General features: G+C 34.2%; 1 protein-coding gene across 2 annotated transcripts in view; it reads left to right on the forward strand.

Annotated features, from left to right (window-relative positions):
• The window catches only part of MANEA (mannosidase endo-alpha), a 59,196-nt gene extending 46,373 nt beyond the window's left edge, over positions 1 to 12,823 (forward strand). For both annotated transcript variants that reach the window (XM_055330448.1, XM_055330449.1), the window contains exons 4-5: positions 6,932 to 7,008; positions 7,793 to 12,823. In XM_055330448.1, the coding sequence (XP_055186423.1) occupies positions 6,932 to 7,008; positions 7,793 to 8,450 (735 nt within the window). In that variant the 3' untranslated portion in view covers positions 8,451 to 12,823. The remainder of the gene's footprint in view (positions 1 to 6,931; positions 7,009 to 7,792) is intronic.
• The last annotated feature ends 6,750 nt before the right edge of the window (positions 12,824 to 19,573 follow it).

The following is a 19,573-nucleotide window of genomic DNA, read 5'->3' on the forward strand; positions in this document are numbered from 1 at the left end:
ACAGAATGGGGATGTGTTTCAGTCTGCTGTGTGGTACCCCAAGAACTGTCTGATTATTACAGTTCTGGGGGACTCAGGACCTCAAGCTCAGTTGCTACCAGAGCCAGGTAATGAAGGATTATCCTCTGGGTTGTAGCCACAAAAATCAGGGCACTAGACACATGTAAGACCTCCCTCCTAAGAGATGCTGATACTTTGGAGTACAAAACAGGGAGAATCCCTTAAAAAAAAAAAAAAAAAAGAGGGAGAATGATAGATAATACCTGCCCTCTCAGGGCTCGGGGAAAGGTTTACAGTCAGCCCTTAAATGTGTGTTTAATTAGAAGCCTGCTTCTCAGATTGCAGCTATGATGATAAGCTAATAGGCCTCTTTCACAAAAAGACTGAGCTCCTAGTTCTCTACCTCTTGCTGTGCCCTGGGGGTGATAGCTGTTTAAGAACTCTTTCTCTGTTGGTTATAATCCTGTGGGATTTATGAGCATTGTCTCCACTGGCCTCCAGAGCCAGTTGATGTAGAGGTGTCCCCCAGAAGCAGTTGTAAAAACCAAGGCACCAGCCAAGAATAGAAGTTCCTCTCTTAAGGGCAAGCTTAAGCAAGGCAGATGGAGAGTGTAAACATTGCATCAACTGGCCTCTGTTTACTGAACTCAATTCTGTGGATGTCTATAAATGTGCCAAACCAAGAACCTCAAATCAAACCCTCAGGTCAGAGCTCTTGGACTAGCAAACGGGCCTCTTTCTCAGACTGAGAGTGAGATTCGGTCTGCTATCTGTACTCTGCCCTGGAAGTCTTGGTCTGCCAAACTGCCTCTTTGATTGTTACAGTCCTGTGGGACCCACAAAAAAAGCTGCTCATTCTCTAGAGCCAGGTGATCAAGGGGTGTTTCTGGGTGGCAACCGCAAAACTGGAGCACCAGACATACAAACCAGGATCCTGGGCATGGATAAAAGCTCTCCTCCAGAAGATACTAGTACTCTAGAGCACAACCAAGAGCGATCAGGAAGATGGCACTCACCAGAGTAGACACCTGCCCTTCAGACCACTGCTTCCTGTAGACACCTGCCCTTCAGACTACTGCTTTATTTGAAGAATTCATTTGCTAATGTTAAAGTCTGGGCACCTGCCAGGGACTCCTTCTGTACTGGGCCCTGGGACAAGTGAATCTGCACACGAGTCTTTGAAGAGCCATTTTTCAGTTTACTGTATCCCCATTAATCTGGTAGGTATAAACCCTGGTTTTCAAAGCCAGGTGTTTGGAAGTCTCATCTCTCAGATGCCAGTCTTAAACGTTACGATGCCCAATGTGGGATCAAACATTTTGCTTCTCAGGGAGAGGCTCCAACTTTAAAAACCCTATCTGATTATGGGTCGGGGGTGGGGGTTTATGGTGAGATTGTGCCTCCACCTTTCCTGCCCATTTTGATGTGGTTTTGCCATTGCATACCACATGCGAAGAGGTCACTGTACCAGGTTTTAGGGTTTTTTTTTTTTTTTCCAGAGGAAATTGTTCTATAGATAACTGTAGACTCAGTGTGTCCATGTGAGATGAGTTATAGGCTCTTCCTAGGACCCTATCTTGAATTGGAACTGGTTTTTTTTTTTCTTTTCCTACTAGAGTTATTATTCAACAAAATCATAAAGTAAAACTACAAAGAAAAGTATTTGATACAGAGACACAATTTTGTAAAGACGAAAGTTAGCAGTAATTAGTGTAAGTACAATAAATTATATCTGTTGATATTTTGGGGGAAAGTATTACCAGAAGCAACACTAAAATATAGCATCATTGCCCAGCCAATGAAAATATTCCCATAAAATATTAATGATTTTCACTTGAACACTTAATTTTTCAGTCCTCTTTGAATTTATATGCTGATATTTGGTGTTCTATTGCAGTTTCCACTTCATGGAGTATTTTTTCCCATCCCTTCAAGTCTTATACACATCCTTGAAGCTGAAGTACATCTCTTATTGGTACCAATAATTGGGTCATATTTTTTGTCCAGCCAACCAGGGTGCCTTTTGATTAGTGAGTTCAATCCACTTCCATGTAGAGTAATGATTAATATGTAGAGACTTACTGATACTATTTTAATTGGTTCCTGGTTTTGTATTTCAGTTTTTCCTTTTTCCCCTCTCTTTCTAGGTAGAAACCTTTGTAAGTTGGTTATTTACCATGGTGTTATGCTCTGTTTTCCCCTTCTTTGTTGATCAGCTGTGGGTTTTTAGTCTTGTATGTACCATGGGGCTAACATAAAATATCTTAGAGATGAAACCATTTCAGGCTGAGAACAACTTATTTCTGATTGCCTAGAAAGTCTCTATTTTATATTATTGATGTTACAATGTATGTATACCTTTTTTTTTTGAGTTGCATTAACAACTTGTAATTTTTCTCGCTTTTCCTTTAACTTTTATACCGTAGATGAATAGCTGACACACCATCCTAATTAACAGTTAGTTTTCTAAGTCTGAAAGGTATATTTTTTATGTTTACCTAGTGTGTTGTGTACTTTTCTGTTTTCATGTGGCTGGTCAGCCTGTCTTTGTTTAGCTTGAAGAATCCCTTATTGCATTGCTTGCAAGGCAAGTCTGGTGGTGGTGAATTTTTTTAGATTTAGTTGGTCTGGAAAAGCTTTTATTTCTTCACATCTGAAGGAAAACTTTGCCAGATAAGTATTGTTGGCTGACAATTTTATATCTTTCAACACTTCAAATATCCTTATATTCTCTACTGGCCTGTAGAGGTTCTACAGAGCAATCTGATAGACTAATGGGAACTCCTGTGTAGGTTACTTTTTTTTTTTTTTTACCTGAATGCCTTTATGATTCTTTAGTACCGATTTGTGAGAATTTATGTCTTATACAAGGTCATTTTGTTTAGAGATAAAAGGATAATCTATGAGTTCAGTAGGCAAGCCTTTTCTCAGGTTTAGGAAATCCTCCGCTGTTTGTTTTGTTTTGTTTTTATTCTGATATTTGTCTTTTTTATGGATAATCAGCACTCATTAGGCTTTCTTCATTTTTTTTTTTAACTCTAAGTTCCCTCTTCTGTGTTATGTCAAAATTCTTATCCTCCATGTCAGTTATTCTTTCTTCCTTGTGGTCTGCCTCATATATATGTTCTCTGTTACATTCTTGATCTCATTTACTGGATTTTCAGATCCAGAATTTGTTTGGTAAAGAACTCATTTTGTTTGGGTTTTTTTTTTTAAGATTTTATTTATTTATTCATTAGAGACACACACACAGAGAGAGAGAGAGAGAGAGAGAGACAGAGAGAGAGAGGCAGAGACACAGGCAGAGGGAGAAGCAGGCTCCATGCAGGGAGCCTGACGTGGGACTCGATCCCGGGTCTCCAGGATCAGGCCTTGGGCTGAAGGCGGCGCTAAACCGCTGAACCACCTGGGCTGCCCTTATTTGTGTTTTTGATTCCTAACTTAATTAAATTGTCTTTCTGAATTTTCTTATAAATTGTTGAGTTTCTTTATTACAACTATTTAAAATTCTTTATCAGTTAAACTATTCTGTGCCAGTGAGCTTGATTGCTGAAGATTATAATTTTCTTTTAGTGGTGCCATATTTCCTTGATTTTTCATAACCTTTGTAGAAATTCATTAGTATTTTCACATTTGAAGTAGTACATACCTCTTTAATTCTTATTGTCTTCAGCGGATGGGGTGTTACGTTCTATAGTACTGCTGTTGTCATCTTTTTCCTCTGTATTTATGAAGATGCACCTGTTCCAGTTTTGTACCTTCTTTGTGGCAGTTTTTTAAAGCTTATATGTCTTACCTGGTTCTTATCATGTACCAGGCCAAAAATCTTTTTGTTTGTTTGTTTGTTTTCTAGAAGTAATGCTATAGCTCAAGTTTGTGGTTTCTGAGCCCGCTCTCTTATCTCCTGGAGACTGCTCTCACAGTGGCACATGGGATCCTGCATAAGGAATAACAGAGCATGAGGAGAGAAATGTGGCATTAGAATCCGGTGCATTCACACCCAGTAGGATGATCCCAGCAGTAGTATTCCCTGCTAAGCACAATCCCTTTTACACCATTTGAAATTCTTATCTGCTGCTTTCCCAATATCCTCCCAACCCCCAGTTATAGATCTCCTACCTACTCCAGTGCGGAGGAAGAGAATGGATTTCTCCAGTTGCCATAACTAGGCACTCACTGCTTTTCTCTTTTCCCTGCAGGAGAGGTCACCACCACTAGATAAATTAGCACTCTTCATTGTTTCCTGGCATCCACCCCACTGCCCAGTGAAAGTTTCTCTTACTATCTCTCAGGCAGACAAACTCCTCTATTTTCTCCCCTTTACAGTGGTGTGCCAGAGTCTGCCTTAGAAAAGGCTAAACTCAGGATCCGTGGGTGGCGCAGCGGTTTAGTGCCTGCCTTTAGCCCAGGGCGCGATCCTGGAGACCCGGGATCGAATCCCACGTTGGGCTTCCGGTGCATGGGGCCTGCTGCTCCCTCTGCCTATGTCTCTGCCTCTCTCTCTCTCTCTCTCTCTCTCTCTCTCTCTCTCTCTCTCTGTGTGTGTGACTATCATAAATAAATAAAAATTAAAAAAAAAAGAACAAATAAAAGGCTAAACTCTGGCAAGTTCTCTTTCTGATGCTATTCCCTCTACACTTACCTGATTTTTGTCCTGGTAGGGGCAAGAGGGGTCTAGGAAGTTTGGCTAGCTCCTGTGGTTCCCAGCCCATACAGAGGATTCCTTAGAGTATAAGATAATAGGGCTAAAAACACCCATGAGAGTCCTTTTGTTCATGTATGAATGTCTAATCCTTTGATTTTGGAGGGAGGATAAATAGGAATATTTTATGGCAAGCATGTTGCTTGACCCCACTCTCCAAAATCATCAGATGTTCACTTTAGAAAGTTCACTTTGGCTGCAGGGTGAGGAAGAGCTAAAAAGGTCAAAAGTGTAGAAACATGAAATGAGGGCATATTTATGACTGTTATTTCCTAATCTAAAGCTAACTCAAACATTTGATTTTATATAGAGAATATTTTGTCATTTATAAGGTTACTTTAGTATTGGTCTAATTGATTTTTCCCAGTGAAAGAGGACTAGTAACTAGATCACATCATAATTTTATTATAAGTTTGAACTATATGAGGGAAAATGAAAATATTGTATTTCAATAACAGCTTTTTTTGATCTATAATTTGCAAAAGAAGGAAAGGATGCCATGGTACTATTTGCTTAAATATAGTACCCTTTATATATAAAATGGAAGCTTAGAAAATACAACATTCCATCTAAAGGGAGAATTACCCGAGGTAACATTAGATAAGAACACGAAAATACCTATACCCTTGCCAATCTGCTTCACTTGAAGTTAAAAAGCAAATACCAGAGCTACTGAAAACCATGACTGTCCTAGCAATGCTTCTGATACACAGAATTGTTTTTAACCTTCGTTACCGATAAAACTTCCCTTTTAATAAAAATGGGATTTCAATAATACTAAGAATATTTTCACTAAATGCTGTCTGACTTTAAAATTCTGTGACAAGTAGTAAAATTCATTTTATTATTCATAGTATTCATATTACTTATTTATTCAATTTACATTAATTGGGTAATTGAAAACAAAAGCATTTTAAAGATTTATTTATCTTAAACAGCATGAGAGGGAGGGGCACAGGAAAGTGAAACAGAATCCCAAGCAGACTCGGTGCACAGCCGCAGCCGAGGTGGGCCTGAGATCACAACGTAAGCAGAAACCGAGAGTGGGATGCTTAGCCAATTGTGCCACCATGGTGTCCCGAAAACAAAAGCATTTTATGTTGCAGTAGCATAGAAGTTTTTAATTCCATAGATGTTTCATAGAGACTAAACCCTAAATCAGAGTAACATCAAGAAGTTTTTTAGATTGTCATAAAGATGTTCAATGGCTACTGGTCAAAATTTGATATACAGATCTAAGTGACAATCTACACTACTGTAGAAGTTTCATACAAAATAGTTTTACTAGCCATAACCAATTTTTTCTTGATTTATATATAGCTAATGTTTTTTTAGTTTAAAGAATGAATCTTCTGTGCACAGTATTTAAAAAAATACTTTTGATTACTGCTTTCTACAATTATGTAAGACATCTATAAACCATAATAATAAGCATTCATAGTACTAGTGGGTGTTATTTTTCTGGTAATTTTATGACAAATTCTTTGAGTAATAATACACATTAAATGTAGATTATTTAAATGTTGATTACATTAATTGTAAATGTTTTAATGATAGAGGACTTTGTCATTTTAAGATATTTGCTAATGGGGTGCCTGCTTGGCTCATTGACTCTTGATTTTGGCTCAGATCATGATCTCAGGATGGTAGGAACTAGCTCCTAGGCAGCCTCTGAGCTCAGTGGGGAGTCTGCTTGAGATTCTCTCCCTCCTCCCACTGGTATACACTTCCTCTCAAATCTTAAAAAAAAAAAAAAAAAGTTGCTATTGATTCCATTTAGATGTAAACTTGATTGGTCACACCTGGGAATATAATCCAGATTTTTCTGTACCATACTCTTTTTAAAGAAACTTCTCTGGATGTAGAGTATATCCCTATTTATTCTTTATAAGAAATAAACATATAGGAAGAAGTATTGCATAGTAGTCAAACATTTGAGTTCTGAATTCAGATTGCCCATTTTGCCTCCAACCGTCTATCTCATTTAGTACCTCCCTTCACATAGTTCCCTAAAGTAGTTAAAAAGTAGACTCTTGAGCATATTATTTCACAGTAACAAAATTGACTAAGGGCTTTTTCTGCTAGAATTCTGTTAATAACATTTATGTTCAATAAGTATTTATGTTAAAGTTGTTAAATCACTTTATTAAAAATATATACTTTCACTTTTATTTTTACATTATAGATAATTTTTTCTCTAATCGATTTTTTTGTTTTGTTTTGTTTTAGGTCACTTTTCACATTGAACCATATAGCAATCGAGATGATCAAAACATGTACAAAAATGTCAAATATATTATAGACAAGTGAGTTTCTTTGTTTATATTACTGTTTTATGATCCAATGATAATATACAGTTATAAGAGTACATTTAAATTATATTTGAGTTTGAAGACTTATGGTCTGATATACTAAATTTTATAATAAATAATCATTTTGAGGAACATTTCTAAAATTCCTTATGATTCACTTTTTGTATAGATTCTATTTACTGATTTTGTGTTTATTAAGCTTTATTTATGATTTGTTGGCTGATACTTTAAATTGGTATTCCATAAATCACTAATACAGAGTTTTGCCTTTTCAAAAGAAGGTTCAAATTATAAAATGTGAACTGCTTTTATATCTGTGGGCCCACATCCATTATTTTCATTTATAATTAGTCTGATTACAAGAAAAAAAATTCTACAGCTTCACTGTGTTCAAGGATTTTTACTGATAGGAACCTGTGACAGATACTGTACTCTTAAAAGGAAACCTACCAGCAACAGTGAGACATTTATCACTGGTAGAAAAAAAGCAGTTGACATATTCCTATAGAAAATGGGCTTTTTAGAGTATTGGTCATCATTTGTAAACCTCAATATAAGATCATTAATTTCTTGTTAGGTGATGTCTTGATGTATCCAGTGTCTCATTTTTCCAATCTGCAAAATTGAAAATGTATTCTTAATGATTACCCTTAATATAACTGATCCCCCAAAGAAAGTGAATAGCGTGTTTCAACTATTTTCAATATAGAAACAGTTATTGTCTGTGGAAAATGAGTTGCAGATATTCACTTCACTTTTACATATTTTTGTATTCTAGATATGGAAATCATCCAGCCTTTTATAGGTACAAGACTAGGACCGGCAATGCTCTTCCTATGTTTTATATCTATGATTCTTATATCACAAAGCCTGAAAAATGGGCCAATTTGTTAACCCCCACAGGGTCTCAGAGCATCCGCAATTCTCCTTATGATGGACTGTTTATTGCACTTCTAGTAGAGAGCAAACACAGATACGATATTCTTGAAGGTGGTTTTGATGGAATTTACACATATTTTGCCACAAATGGCTTTACTTATGGCTCATCATATGAGAATTGGGCAAGGCTAAGATTTTTTTGTGATCAGTTCAACCTCCTGTTTATCCCAAGTGTGGGCCCAGGATATATAGATACCAGCATCCGTCCATGGAACGCTCAGAACACTCGGAACCGAATCAACGGGAAGTACTATGAAACTGCTCTGGATGCTGCACTCCATGCCCATCCCAGTATAATTTCTATCACCTCTTTTAATGAGTGGCATGAAGGAACTCAGATTGAAAAAGCTATTCCCAAAAGAACCAGTAATACAGTATACCTCGATTACCGGCCTCATAAACCAAGTCTTTATCTAGAACTAACTCGCAAGTGGTCTGAGAAATATAGTAAGGAAAGAGCAGGTTATACAGTTGATCAGAAGCTGCCTCTTTCCTAATGCATAAATAATTATAGAAATAACCTAATTTCAATAAACACCTTTCGTGTTGTTTGGCAGTTACCCCATCAGTATATATGTAATAAAAAGAATTTGTAATTTTTTAAAAAATGCTAATATCATCATTGTCACCCTTCACAATTCTGCACTGAAAAAAATCTGAGAGAAAAGTTGTGCAAATAATGTTATTTGACATTATTACATAGAGAATGCACAGTTAAATCCTGCTTGTATTCTGGGCCCAACGAGAGAGAATGTGTATATTTGATATGTCTAGTGAAGAAAATAAGATCTACAAGATAGTGTATATTTCATTAGTTTTTTTTTTCAAAGATTCAGTCATCCAGAGTCTGTTCACTAATACAGTCCAGTCTCCAATAAGAATTCTTAAGGAAAATAAAATCTTAACTTAAGCCTTACTGTGAATCGTATTGTGTTAGGAAGGCCTGCTTTCTGCAGCACAATATGCATCATTCTTTGAAGAATTTTTGATAACATAGCATGCTAGGTATTTTGCATGTCTACTGTGTCTGCTTTAAAAGCTATGAAAAATTCTGTCATAGAAGTTAATGATTGCTTCTCTGTTAAGAAAACCTAGTTGGTTTATAGTTATTATGAAGATAGAATGACCAAAATACAAGTTTTTGGATACCTGTCAATCTTTGCCTTGTCATTCATGTTTTTAATTTAATGTTAATCAGAGACCAACTGTTAGTATCAATCTTTTTATTTCTTACCAACCATTAGCTTTCCTTCTTAATATTTTAAGCTATTTTAACAAAATAGAGAAAATTACTTTGCATTTTAACGACATAGAAATGAAAATTCTTTTATATCTTAAATTCATTCCTGAAGTTTGACTTTTAAGTTTAACACTTAGTGATGGGAATAATCTCATTTAAAAGACAAAATATCCCCATGTAAAAACATTATACTTTGACAGTACCTATCATATTCAATACTTGTGATCAGTTGTTTATCATATTATGACAAATTAATCCACCAATATGCTAAAAAATGAATCTCCTTAATAGATTGTTATTCTTCAATTCTTAGAGTTAAGTAGAACTATAAAATATATATATATACTATGACATGATTATTCCTTAGATATTTAATTTACTAAAGAGAAGCAGTAGGGCAGTACTAAACAATAATACATATAAATCTTCAGGTTTTAGAGATACTCATTCAGAAATAAGGTAACAGTAGAATTTATCATAAAATAGCCCATCAGGTGGTGAAATTTATTTTTAGTTAGTAATTTTGAAATAAAATATCTTTTATTTGAAAAGAGGCATGATTAATATAAAACTTCTTTAAACCTTAAGAATTTGCCATTTCTCAGAGAATGATCAGGCCATGGGAAATGCAAACAATAGTAGTAATCTACTTTCTAGAAGAAATTATCAGAATAAATCACTATAACGATATAATGAAGCCTCTTCCTAACCTGTGGATTTTTTTTTCTTATATCCAGTTAGCCACTATATGTTATCGTAGGATAAACTGTAAATATATCTAACAATCACTTTTACCATATTTTATTAAATTTAGAGAAATAACTACCACAGAGGAATTTTTGTCATTGCTTATACTGCATATCTGAACCTACTGTAACAGAAAATTTTTTGAAATAGTTCTGAAATTATAAAACCAAGGTCTATAAAACCTCAGCACAAATACCACCACTTTCTATCTTGCTCCCCTTGCAAGCCTAGATAATCTAGTACAGCAGTACTCTTTACCTCTGAACTTTGTTGTGCTTCCCAATACATTACTCGAACTAGCCTGTAATGATCAGATTTCAAAGTAAAACAAAACAGATTTGTTCTCAAGGGAAAATGTTTGGAATCTGATCTCATAGTGGTTTAAGAATTTATAATTATATGACTATCCTGTGTCTTTTTGCCTGTTTAATAATTTCATTATTCTTAGGGAGGAATGCTCTCAAAAATCTTCCTCAGGTATTCATTACAGCTGCCTTTATCATTGGACTTATAACACAGTTTGGATCATTATGATCACAAGTAAAAGCAAAGAACTGGTTACCTAATTTAAACTATCTAGATGTGAATTCAATAAACTAAAATAACTGTCAAACAGTGTAATATATGCAATGCATGAATCATAATTCTTCTATGGTTTAATCAATCTGTTTTGACTCTATAGAAAACAGTCTTTTTTTCATTGTTCCCCTTGAGGATTAATATTGTCAAAAACTGCTGTTATTAATGTTTAAGTTATTCATTAACTTTTTTCTGTTTTAAAAGTAATTAAAAGGCTATTTTGTTATATGTAGTAACTAACTTTTCATTTAATAAAAGCATACATGAAATCGTGTATCTTAGATATAAAAATGTGTTCCTTTCTAATTATGAAATATGTTTAATTTCTGATTAACAGATGAAAAGTAATATTCATTCAGCACTCTGTATATTTTCTCTATTTAAATATGTAACACTTACAAAGTCTGTGTCTTTAACTATATATACATTTTAAATCTGTGAATTTGTTAAACACACCCACAAAAAATGTGGGGTTTTTTGGGGGGGGTGGGTTGGAGATGTTTTATTTTTTTTATTCTTTGGGCATAATCATATGTTAGCTCTAACAGACCACTAGAGAACCTACCAAGTTTCTAACCCTGCACTTTTTCAAACTGATCAGTTACTCAGTTTAAACATGAAGACTGTTCCTGAACTCTACAGTGCCTACAGAAATAGCTCTTGAAAGTCTGTGTCTAAATTTTGAATTAAAGTCGAACACTTTCATGTCCCATAGCATAGAAGCAATACTTTATGACCAGCAAAATTTCAGTTATTTTTATAAATATCTACAATTTCAAAATGATAAATGGGCCTAGCCACAAGCAAAACAATTTTTTTGGCTCAGAACTTCTTTTTAAAAAATGTACTTCAAATTAAATTTTGTACTGACTTTATGTGGATACATAACAAAGTCTGAATGTTATTGTATTCTTCCTGTAAGATCATCATTCTTGAGAATTCAACTACTACATTGGCTTAATTACTTTATAGAGACTCATTCCAGTCTGATCAAAGAACTTAGAGTAGTGCTGTTAGATTTCATCAATGAAGAGAGGAACATTTTTTCAATGTGGTTTTTGTTGTTACATAATTTATAGTATCAAAAGAAAAATAACTATATGGTAACAGATCTGAAATTTAGTGTAGTTAAAACACTTTTTACTTTGGATGTTCTAGATTTCATTTAAAAGTATCTTTCTTTTGTTTCTCAATTTATATTAAAAAATTAGCCATAAATTTAATCATAAATTATCATAAATCATAAAGAGACTTTCAGAAAATACCCACTTGAAATAAATATTTCATGAAATAAGACAATGAGTTTCTATGGTTTGATAATTCTATATACATAACTCAACTTATGACTATATCATCATGGTTTGTTTTTGACTTTTTGAAAGAATTGGTCAGTCTGACCAAAGATTGTTGTAAACAACATGAAATAAAGGGAGAACTACTTAACTATTCAGGCACATTTAAGATGTATTAATTATGTTCATGCATGAAAGTGAGTGCATTTTACAAAAGGCCATTATGAAAACAGTACTATATTAATTTGATAATGTCTAATGTGATCTTTACCCTGATTTTAAAACTATCAAATACAAAAGAGAAAAATATTTAGAAGAAATTCAATTGAAATAAATGCAATAAAGTTTAGAAATTTATATAGTCACCTAAGAAGAGCGTGCCAGAACATTTGTTATAGTCAAAGTTTGTGTTTATTGAATGCTGCCATTCTATGTATTGTTTTTTAATTACTTAGATTCATTAGCCATGTGGCAGGCTATTAAGCCATTAATATTAAAATAGAGCAATCTAATCTCTGGCTTCTTGTAAAAAGTTAACTGCAAGGCTGCTAAATTCTTATTTGAAAAGTTGGTGTTATATTTAATTAAAGTACATTCTTGAAAACTACACTCTTTTAGCTGTCTTGTAAAAAAAAATGTTGAGTGACGATCATTTTATGAATAGTAGCTGAGCTCAAATTCTATTTTTCCTCATGAATATTATGTATTCTTAGCTAAAGACAATATAATTCCCAAATAAAATATTATTTTAATGTTTAATATTTTATTTCATTGTTTTCTTTTTACTTGAGTCACTCCTGTATCAAGTGTAGGTAATGTTTTCTCTTTTTAAAATTTGTACTCGGGCAGCCCGGGTGGCTCAGCGGTTTAGCGCCACCTTCAGCCCAGGGCATGATCCTGGAGACCCGGGATCGAGTTCCACGTCAGGCTCCCCTCAGGGAGCCTGCTTCTCCCTCTGCCTGTGTCTCTACCTCTCTCTGTATGTCTCTCAATGAATAAATAAATAAAATATTTAAAAATAAAATGTGTACTCTATTTGAAGACAGGATTTAAAGTATTGTTTCCATAAAGAGAATTTAAAAATACATGAACAATGAAAAATGGGATTTTGAAAAAATATATATACAATGCTAGCATATATGATTGACTACATATTTGGTATCGAGCTTCTGAGTAGTTAATACAAGATATTATATGGTTTTTTTTTTTTTTTTGCCAGAAAAGAAGCACCTCCTTTCCTCTACAGGGTAAACTTTACCTTGTCACAATTTAAAATAAAAAAGCATAGGGAATATAGTCAACAGTCCTGTAATAGTGTGAGACAAGTGGTAGTTAGATTTATGGCAATAAATGTATAGAAATGTTGAAACACTGCTGTACAGCTAAACTAATGTAACATATATTAACTATACAAAACAACAACAAAAACTTCAAAAACAATTTCGCACATTGACATTATTATACCTCAAAATAAAAATGTAAAAACCTACAGGAACCTGTCAGGCAATGTAATGTAAATAAATGCATCAGGTTGGAAGACCCTAGAGAGTCCAAGGAACTTTGGACCACTCTCACCTAAAAGGAGTAATTGCTAGTTACCTCTGTCAATGTTCATTTTGTAGTTATGGGTCACTAAAATGAAGTATGTATGCCCACGTGTCTATAAATTTTTCTAATTATAACATTTTGGCAAATATCAGAAAAGATTTTAAAAATACTTTCTGGTTGGGGTCACTAATTTGTGACCTCTGATATAAAGAATATAAAATTATTGGGAACATTATTTATAAAATTACAAAAATTTTTCATGGGACTAGTTATGGTGATAATTATTGAGTAAATTCTAAGTATGTAACAAAACTCAGTGAAAGTGAATCCACGAGGGTTCTGATTATATGATGTCTTCCCAGATTTTATGGAAGATCAGAAATAAAGTACCCCAACAATGAGGTTCATATCTCTTAGCCAGTCTTCTCCCTTTAACCTAATTTGGCTTCTGAATAGCTGATTTGAATTAATTTTATTTATTGAGAAGGACTTGAAGTCCTTTGATTCTTTTACTTACTAGATATGAATCCATGTTTAAAGCCTGGAAAGTAAGTAGAAAACCCTGTAATCGTATTTAATTATAGCCCCCACTTCTGCAACCTATTTTCTGCCTTTTTGAGGCCTGCTATTCAACCTTTCTTTCTTGTTCTCTACTTACCTGCCTTTCTTATCTGCTTTGTTTCAAAGAAGATATTAGTGATCTGTTAGAATATATAGCGTGACAAAAAGTCTCAGTTGAACAAGAATAGGAATACATGTTGAACCCAGCATTAAAAGGAAAACAATCTTATGGGAAATACACTGCTATACTGGTGATTAGAAATTTAAGCTTTTGAGTAGCCAATATGAAACAAACATCATCTACATGTTGTGCAATGTTCATAGAGTAAGATAAAACGTCTTTATATCTTAAGGGTGTCTACTCTTACCACATTTTTTCAAATTGGTAAGGAAGAACGAAAACTATTTGCAGATGACCTGGTACAAAACACAGAAAACCCTATAGATTCCACTAAAAAACTATTAGAAATAAGTGAATTCAGTAAAGGTGCAGGATACAAACTTAATATATAGAAATTTGTTGTCCTTCTCTATGCTAATGACAAGAAAGAGAAATTAAGAAAACCATCCCATTTAAAACTATCGAAAATTACCTAGGAATAAGCTTAACCAATGAGGTGGAAGATCTGAATTCTGAAAACTCTTAAACATTGGTGAAAGAAATTGTGAAGATAACACAAATGGAAAGATACACCAGGCTCATCAATTAGAATAATATTACTAAAACGTCCATACTACCCAAAGCAGTCTACAGATTCAATGCAATCTCTATCAAATGCCAACAGCATTTTTCATAGAATGAGAATAATATTAAGATATATATGGACCACAAAAGGTCCCAAATAGCCAAATCAATCTTGAAAAACAAAACTTTCCCAGATTTCAAAATATACTACAAAGCTGTATAATCAAAACCGTATGACACTGGCACAAAAACAGACATATATCAATGGAACAGAATAGAACTCAGATATAAGCCCACGCTCATATGTCAACTAATCTATGAATTCAGTGGGAAAACGTCTCCAATAAATGGCGTTGGGAAAACTGGATGACTTTCTTACAGAATACCCCAAAATAAAATGGATTAAAGACCCAATTGTGAGACCTATACCCATAAGACTCCTAGAAGAAAATATGTAGTAATCTCTGACCTCAACTCTAGCAACATATTTGTGGATATGTCTCCTTAGGCAAGGGAAACAACAAAATTAAACTATTGGACTACGTCAAAATCAAAAGCTTTTGCACAGCAGAGAAAACCATCACCAAAATGAAATGGCAGCCTACTGAATGGGGGAAGGTATTTGCAAATAACATATACAATAAGGGGTAAATATCCAAAATATATAAGAACGTACACAACTCAACATCAATAAAACAGTTATGATTTAAAAATAGACCAAGGACATGAATAAACTTTTTCCCGAAGAAGATACACAGATGACCAGCAGAGACATGAAAAGATGCTCAACATCAACTAATCATCAAGAAATGTTAAAACCACAATGAGATATCATCTTATACCTATCAGAATGGCTAGAATTAAAAAAAAAAAGTGTTGGCAAGGATGCAGAGTAAAAGGGAACCCTCACTGACCATTAGTGAGAATGTAAATTGATACAGCCACTATGGGAGTTTTGTACAAAATTAAAAGTTGAAATACCATAAGATCCGTAATTCTAATACTGAATATTTACCCACAAAAATGAAAACACTAGTTTGAAAAGATACACGCATCCCTGTTTATTCAGTATTATTTACAGTAGCCAAGATAAAGGAAGCAACCAAAGTGTCCATCTATAGATAAATGGGTAAAGAAGATGTGGTAAACACAGTCAAAGGAATATTACTCATCTATAAAAAGAATGAGATATTGCCATTTGCAAAGACATGGATGGACATAGAGGGCACTATGCTAAGTGAAGTAAGTCAGGGAAAGACAAATGCTGTATGATTTCACTTCTATGTGGAATTTAAAAAACAAAAGTGAACAAGTAAAGCAGAAACAGACACATGAATAAAAGTGGTGGTTTCGAGAAGGGGAAGGGGTGGAAGAATGAGCAAAATGGGTGAAGGGGAGTGGTTTGGAGACACAGGCTTCTAGTTCTGGAATAAAAAAGCCACAGGGATGAAGAGTACAGCACAGAGAATATAGTCAATGGTATTATAATAGTGTTGTATGGTGAAAGATGGTAGCCATACTTGTGGTAAACATAGCATAATGTGCAGATTTGTCAAAGCACTATGTTGTACAGCTGAAACTGATGTAACATGTCAATTTTATATATATATATATATAATTATATATATATCAATTATATATATAATATAATCAAATATATATCAATTATATATAATATAATTGACATATGTATATATGTCTTAATATTAAGAGAGGAATTTCTTTTTGAGAGTTCTCAGAAAGGAAACTGTAATATAATGAATGATACCTTTATCAAAATCCTCATTATCATATGTCAAGACCAAATTTCATAAGGCTTTTTCTTAAATATCTTTATGTGATTGCAGTATCATGCTAAAACACAATCACTAAAAGCATTTATACATCTATCCACCCACCCACGCACCCATCCATTTGTCTCAAAGAGTTCATGTATCTTTCAAGCAATTCTTCCTATTTTAAAAAATATTAATTAATATTTCCTGAATTTTTGCCAGAGTGTATAATGGTGAAGGGGATTACACATGAATAAGATGCTAGCCTCCTGCTTTCAGAATACTTAAAGTGTTTAACAAAGCATTATGTTTCAGGTGATGCAGTTAACATTTTTTGATCCCTCGTACCCAATAAGCTATATTCATAACAGAAGTTTTCTTATAAATAATCAAAAGAAAGGCTGAGTCAAATATATATTAGTTCCAGAAGGGAAAAGAAATTATATTGCTTACAATTTTATACAGGAAAAGATTTATATTTGCTGAATTGGTAGTACATCACCATTCATCTACAAAAAAAGGAGACTAAAATGTTTACTGATAACTCATCTGCCTGGTTTCCATTATCTTTAAAATGAAGGCATTGGGTTGGATAACAGCTAAGATTGCTATTTAGAACTAATATTTTATGTTATCAGTAGCATCAAAATCAAAATGAAAAAGGGTCACCTGGGGCTCAGGGCATGATCCCGGGGTCCTGAGATTGAGTCTCACATCAGGCTCTTTGCAGGGAGCCTGCTTCTCCCTCTACCTATGTCTCTGCATCTCTCTGTGTCTGTCATGAATAAATAATTTAAATCTTTAAAAAAAATCAAAACAAAAATGTAAAAGCCTGCATTTCTACAGACATATAAACTATGTGAAAAAAGATTTGACATAATCATATAAAACTTAAAATTAACATCTGTCATCCATCCTGGATTTTATTACTCCAATGTTTGCCTTTCAAATAACATCATTGTGGGTATTAAATATGTTAATACAAATAAAGTGCCTAAAATAGTCCTGAAACATGCTAATGATCAGTAAATGTCAGCCATCCCTGTCATTTTTATACTCAAAATAAGGACAACCCAAATGTCTGTCAGTAAGCAAAAGGACAAATGAACTGTTATACATTCATATAATAAAATATTGTTTAGTAGTAAAAAAAAATGATACATACAACCACATAGATAAATCTCAATGCATCATGCTAAGTGAAAGAAGCTTCCAAGGATTACAGGTTTTCCCCACTTATCTGAAAGAATGTTCCTATGAAACCTTTGTGAGCTAAACTCATGTGAAGAAAGAAGCAATTACCATTTCACAAAAGTGAAAATCCTCTTCTAATTTCTTCTGGTTAGCAAAAATTGATACTAATGTAGGTCTTTCCTGAAAGAAAAGTGGCATAAAGCAAACCCTCAGGTAGCAGGGGAAGCCTGTATATACTTTATGATTCTCCTTCTATGATATTCTGGAAAAGGCAAAATAGATTGGTGGTCCCCGAGGTCTAGGATTCGGGGACAGGGCCTTGATTACAAAGGAGCGGCACAAAATTATTTTTGGTTACTCAACAGCACTATATGTTTGCCAAAATTCAGAGCTATACAACTCCTCTCAGTCAACACATACATATGCAGAGAGAGAGAGAGAGAGAGAGAGATGAATTGTCTGTATCTTAGTGTTCTTTAAGCCTACAGTGTGGTACTACTACACTCATACAAATGACTAAGATTAAAAAGACTTAACAATGCTAAAGGACTCGTACTTTTCTGGTGCTAGTATAAAATATTTCCCCAACTTTCAAACACTGGCAATTTCTTATAAAGTTAAACATATCGGTTTTTTTTAAGATTTTATTTATTTATTCATGAAAGACCCATTGAGGCAAAGACATAGGCAGAGGGAGAAGGCAGCTCCTCAAGGCAGCCTGACGTGGGATTCGGTCCTGGGATCCAGCACCACACCCAGAGCCAAAGGCGGACGCTTAACCACTGAGCCACCCAGGCATCCCAAGTTAAACATATCTTTACACTATGGCCAAGAATGTCACTTCCACTAGTAGTAGAATTTCACATCTTCCCTCATTTTTGCTTCCCTATCTCAATTCATAACGTTGTCATTCATACCACACAACCAGAAATGTAGAGTCATTCTTTGCCCTACTACACACTCTCAGTGCCCTAAATCACATCAGCCAGTTAAGTACTGCTACCTTTTTTTCCCCTAGATATTTCCTAAATATTTATGCCATTCTCTGCCATTCTCTATCTGTATAATCTCTGACCATAACCAGGACATTATCATTTTTCAGTTGGCCTGTTAGATTTCCTCAACTGGTTTACATAACTAGAGTATTGCTTAATTCAAATCAATCTCCAGACCCAGAATCTAGGTCATCCTCTTGCTTTGAATCCTTTAAGTGACAGCTAATTTCCTGTAGAATAAAAGCACAAATTTCAAAGGTATGGAAGATGCCTCATTACTGTTCTATTCATATAGCGACAGTCTCATCTCCTGGTTAATTTTTTTCCCTCAAAATTTTTGCGACAATATTATTTTACTTCAGTGGGATTATTAAACACAACTTGCTATTTCATAAACCCATGGAAACGTGTGTGTGTGTGTGTGCATGTGTGTGTGATGTCTTTCTCATTGTCCCTCACTTATTTGCTCCTACTTGGAAAAAAAAGGATGAGACTGGATCAGAAAAGCAAAGGAAGAAAGGAAATAAATATTTCTAACAAATATCTAATATCTATCAAATGTTGTGTTAAAGTGTTGTACATGTTATTTCATGTAATATGCATCCAACTCTGAGGTAGCTTTTATTTACTTTATAGTTAAATAAAGTATATTACAGAAGTTGCCAATGTCCCACAGCTGAGTAGAGGTGAGTCTGACTAAACTATCTCATTCTCCTATAGGGCCAACTTATCTAGAAGTATTTTCCCTACACCCAACACTTTCCCTGAAATCACCCAGTTCAGGTACTCTGCTACTTTGTTTTGAAATAAGCTTCATGACTATCTTTCTGGGGGTGGGAAATATCTTTGGTTTCACTTTTTTAAGAATATAAATATATCACATACAGAAAAAAGAACATAATAGATATATACATTTTCTTAAAAGGCAGACATAGACCCAATACTAAATGTAATGAAATGTAGCATTCTTTATAACTTTGAAACCTCAGGGAATGTGTCTTTTC

The sequence above is a fragment of the Nyctereutes procyonoides genome, unplaced genomic scaffold, assembly GCF_905146905.1.
Source record: "Nyctereutes procyonoides isolate TBG_1078 unplaced genomic scaffold, NYPRO_anot_genome, whole genome shotgun sequence".
Lineage (NCBI taxonomy): Eukaryota > Metazoa > Chordata > Mammalia > Carnivora > Canidae > Nyctereutes > Nyctereutes procyonoides.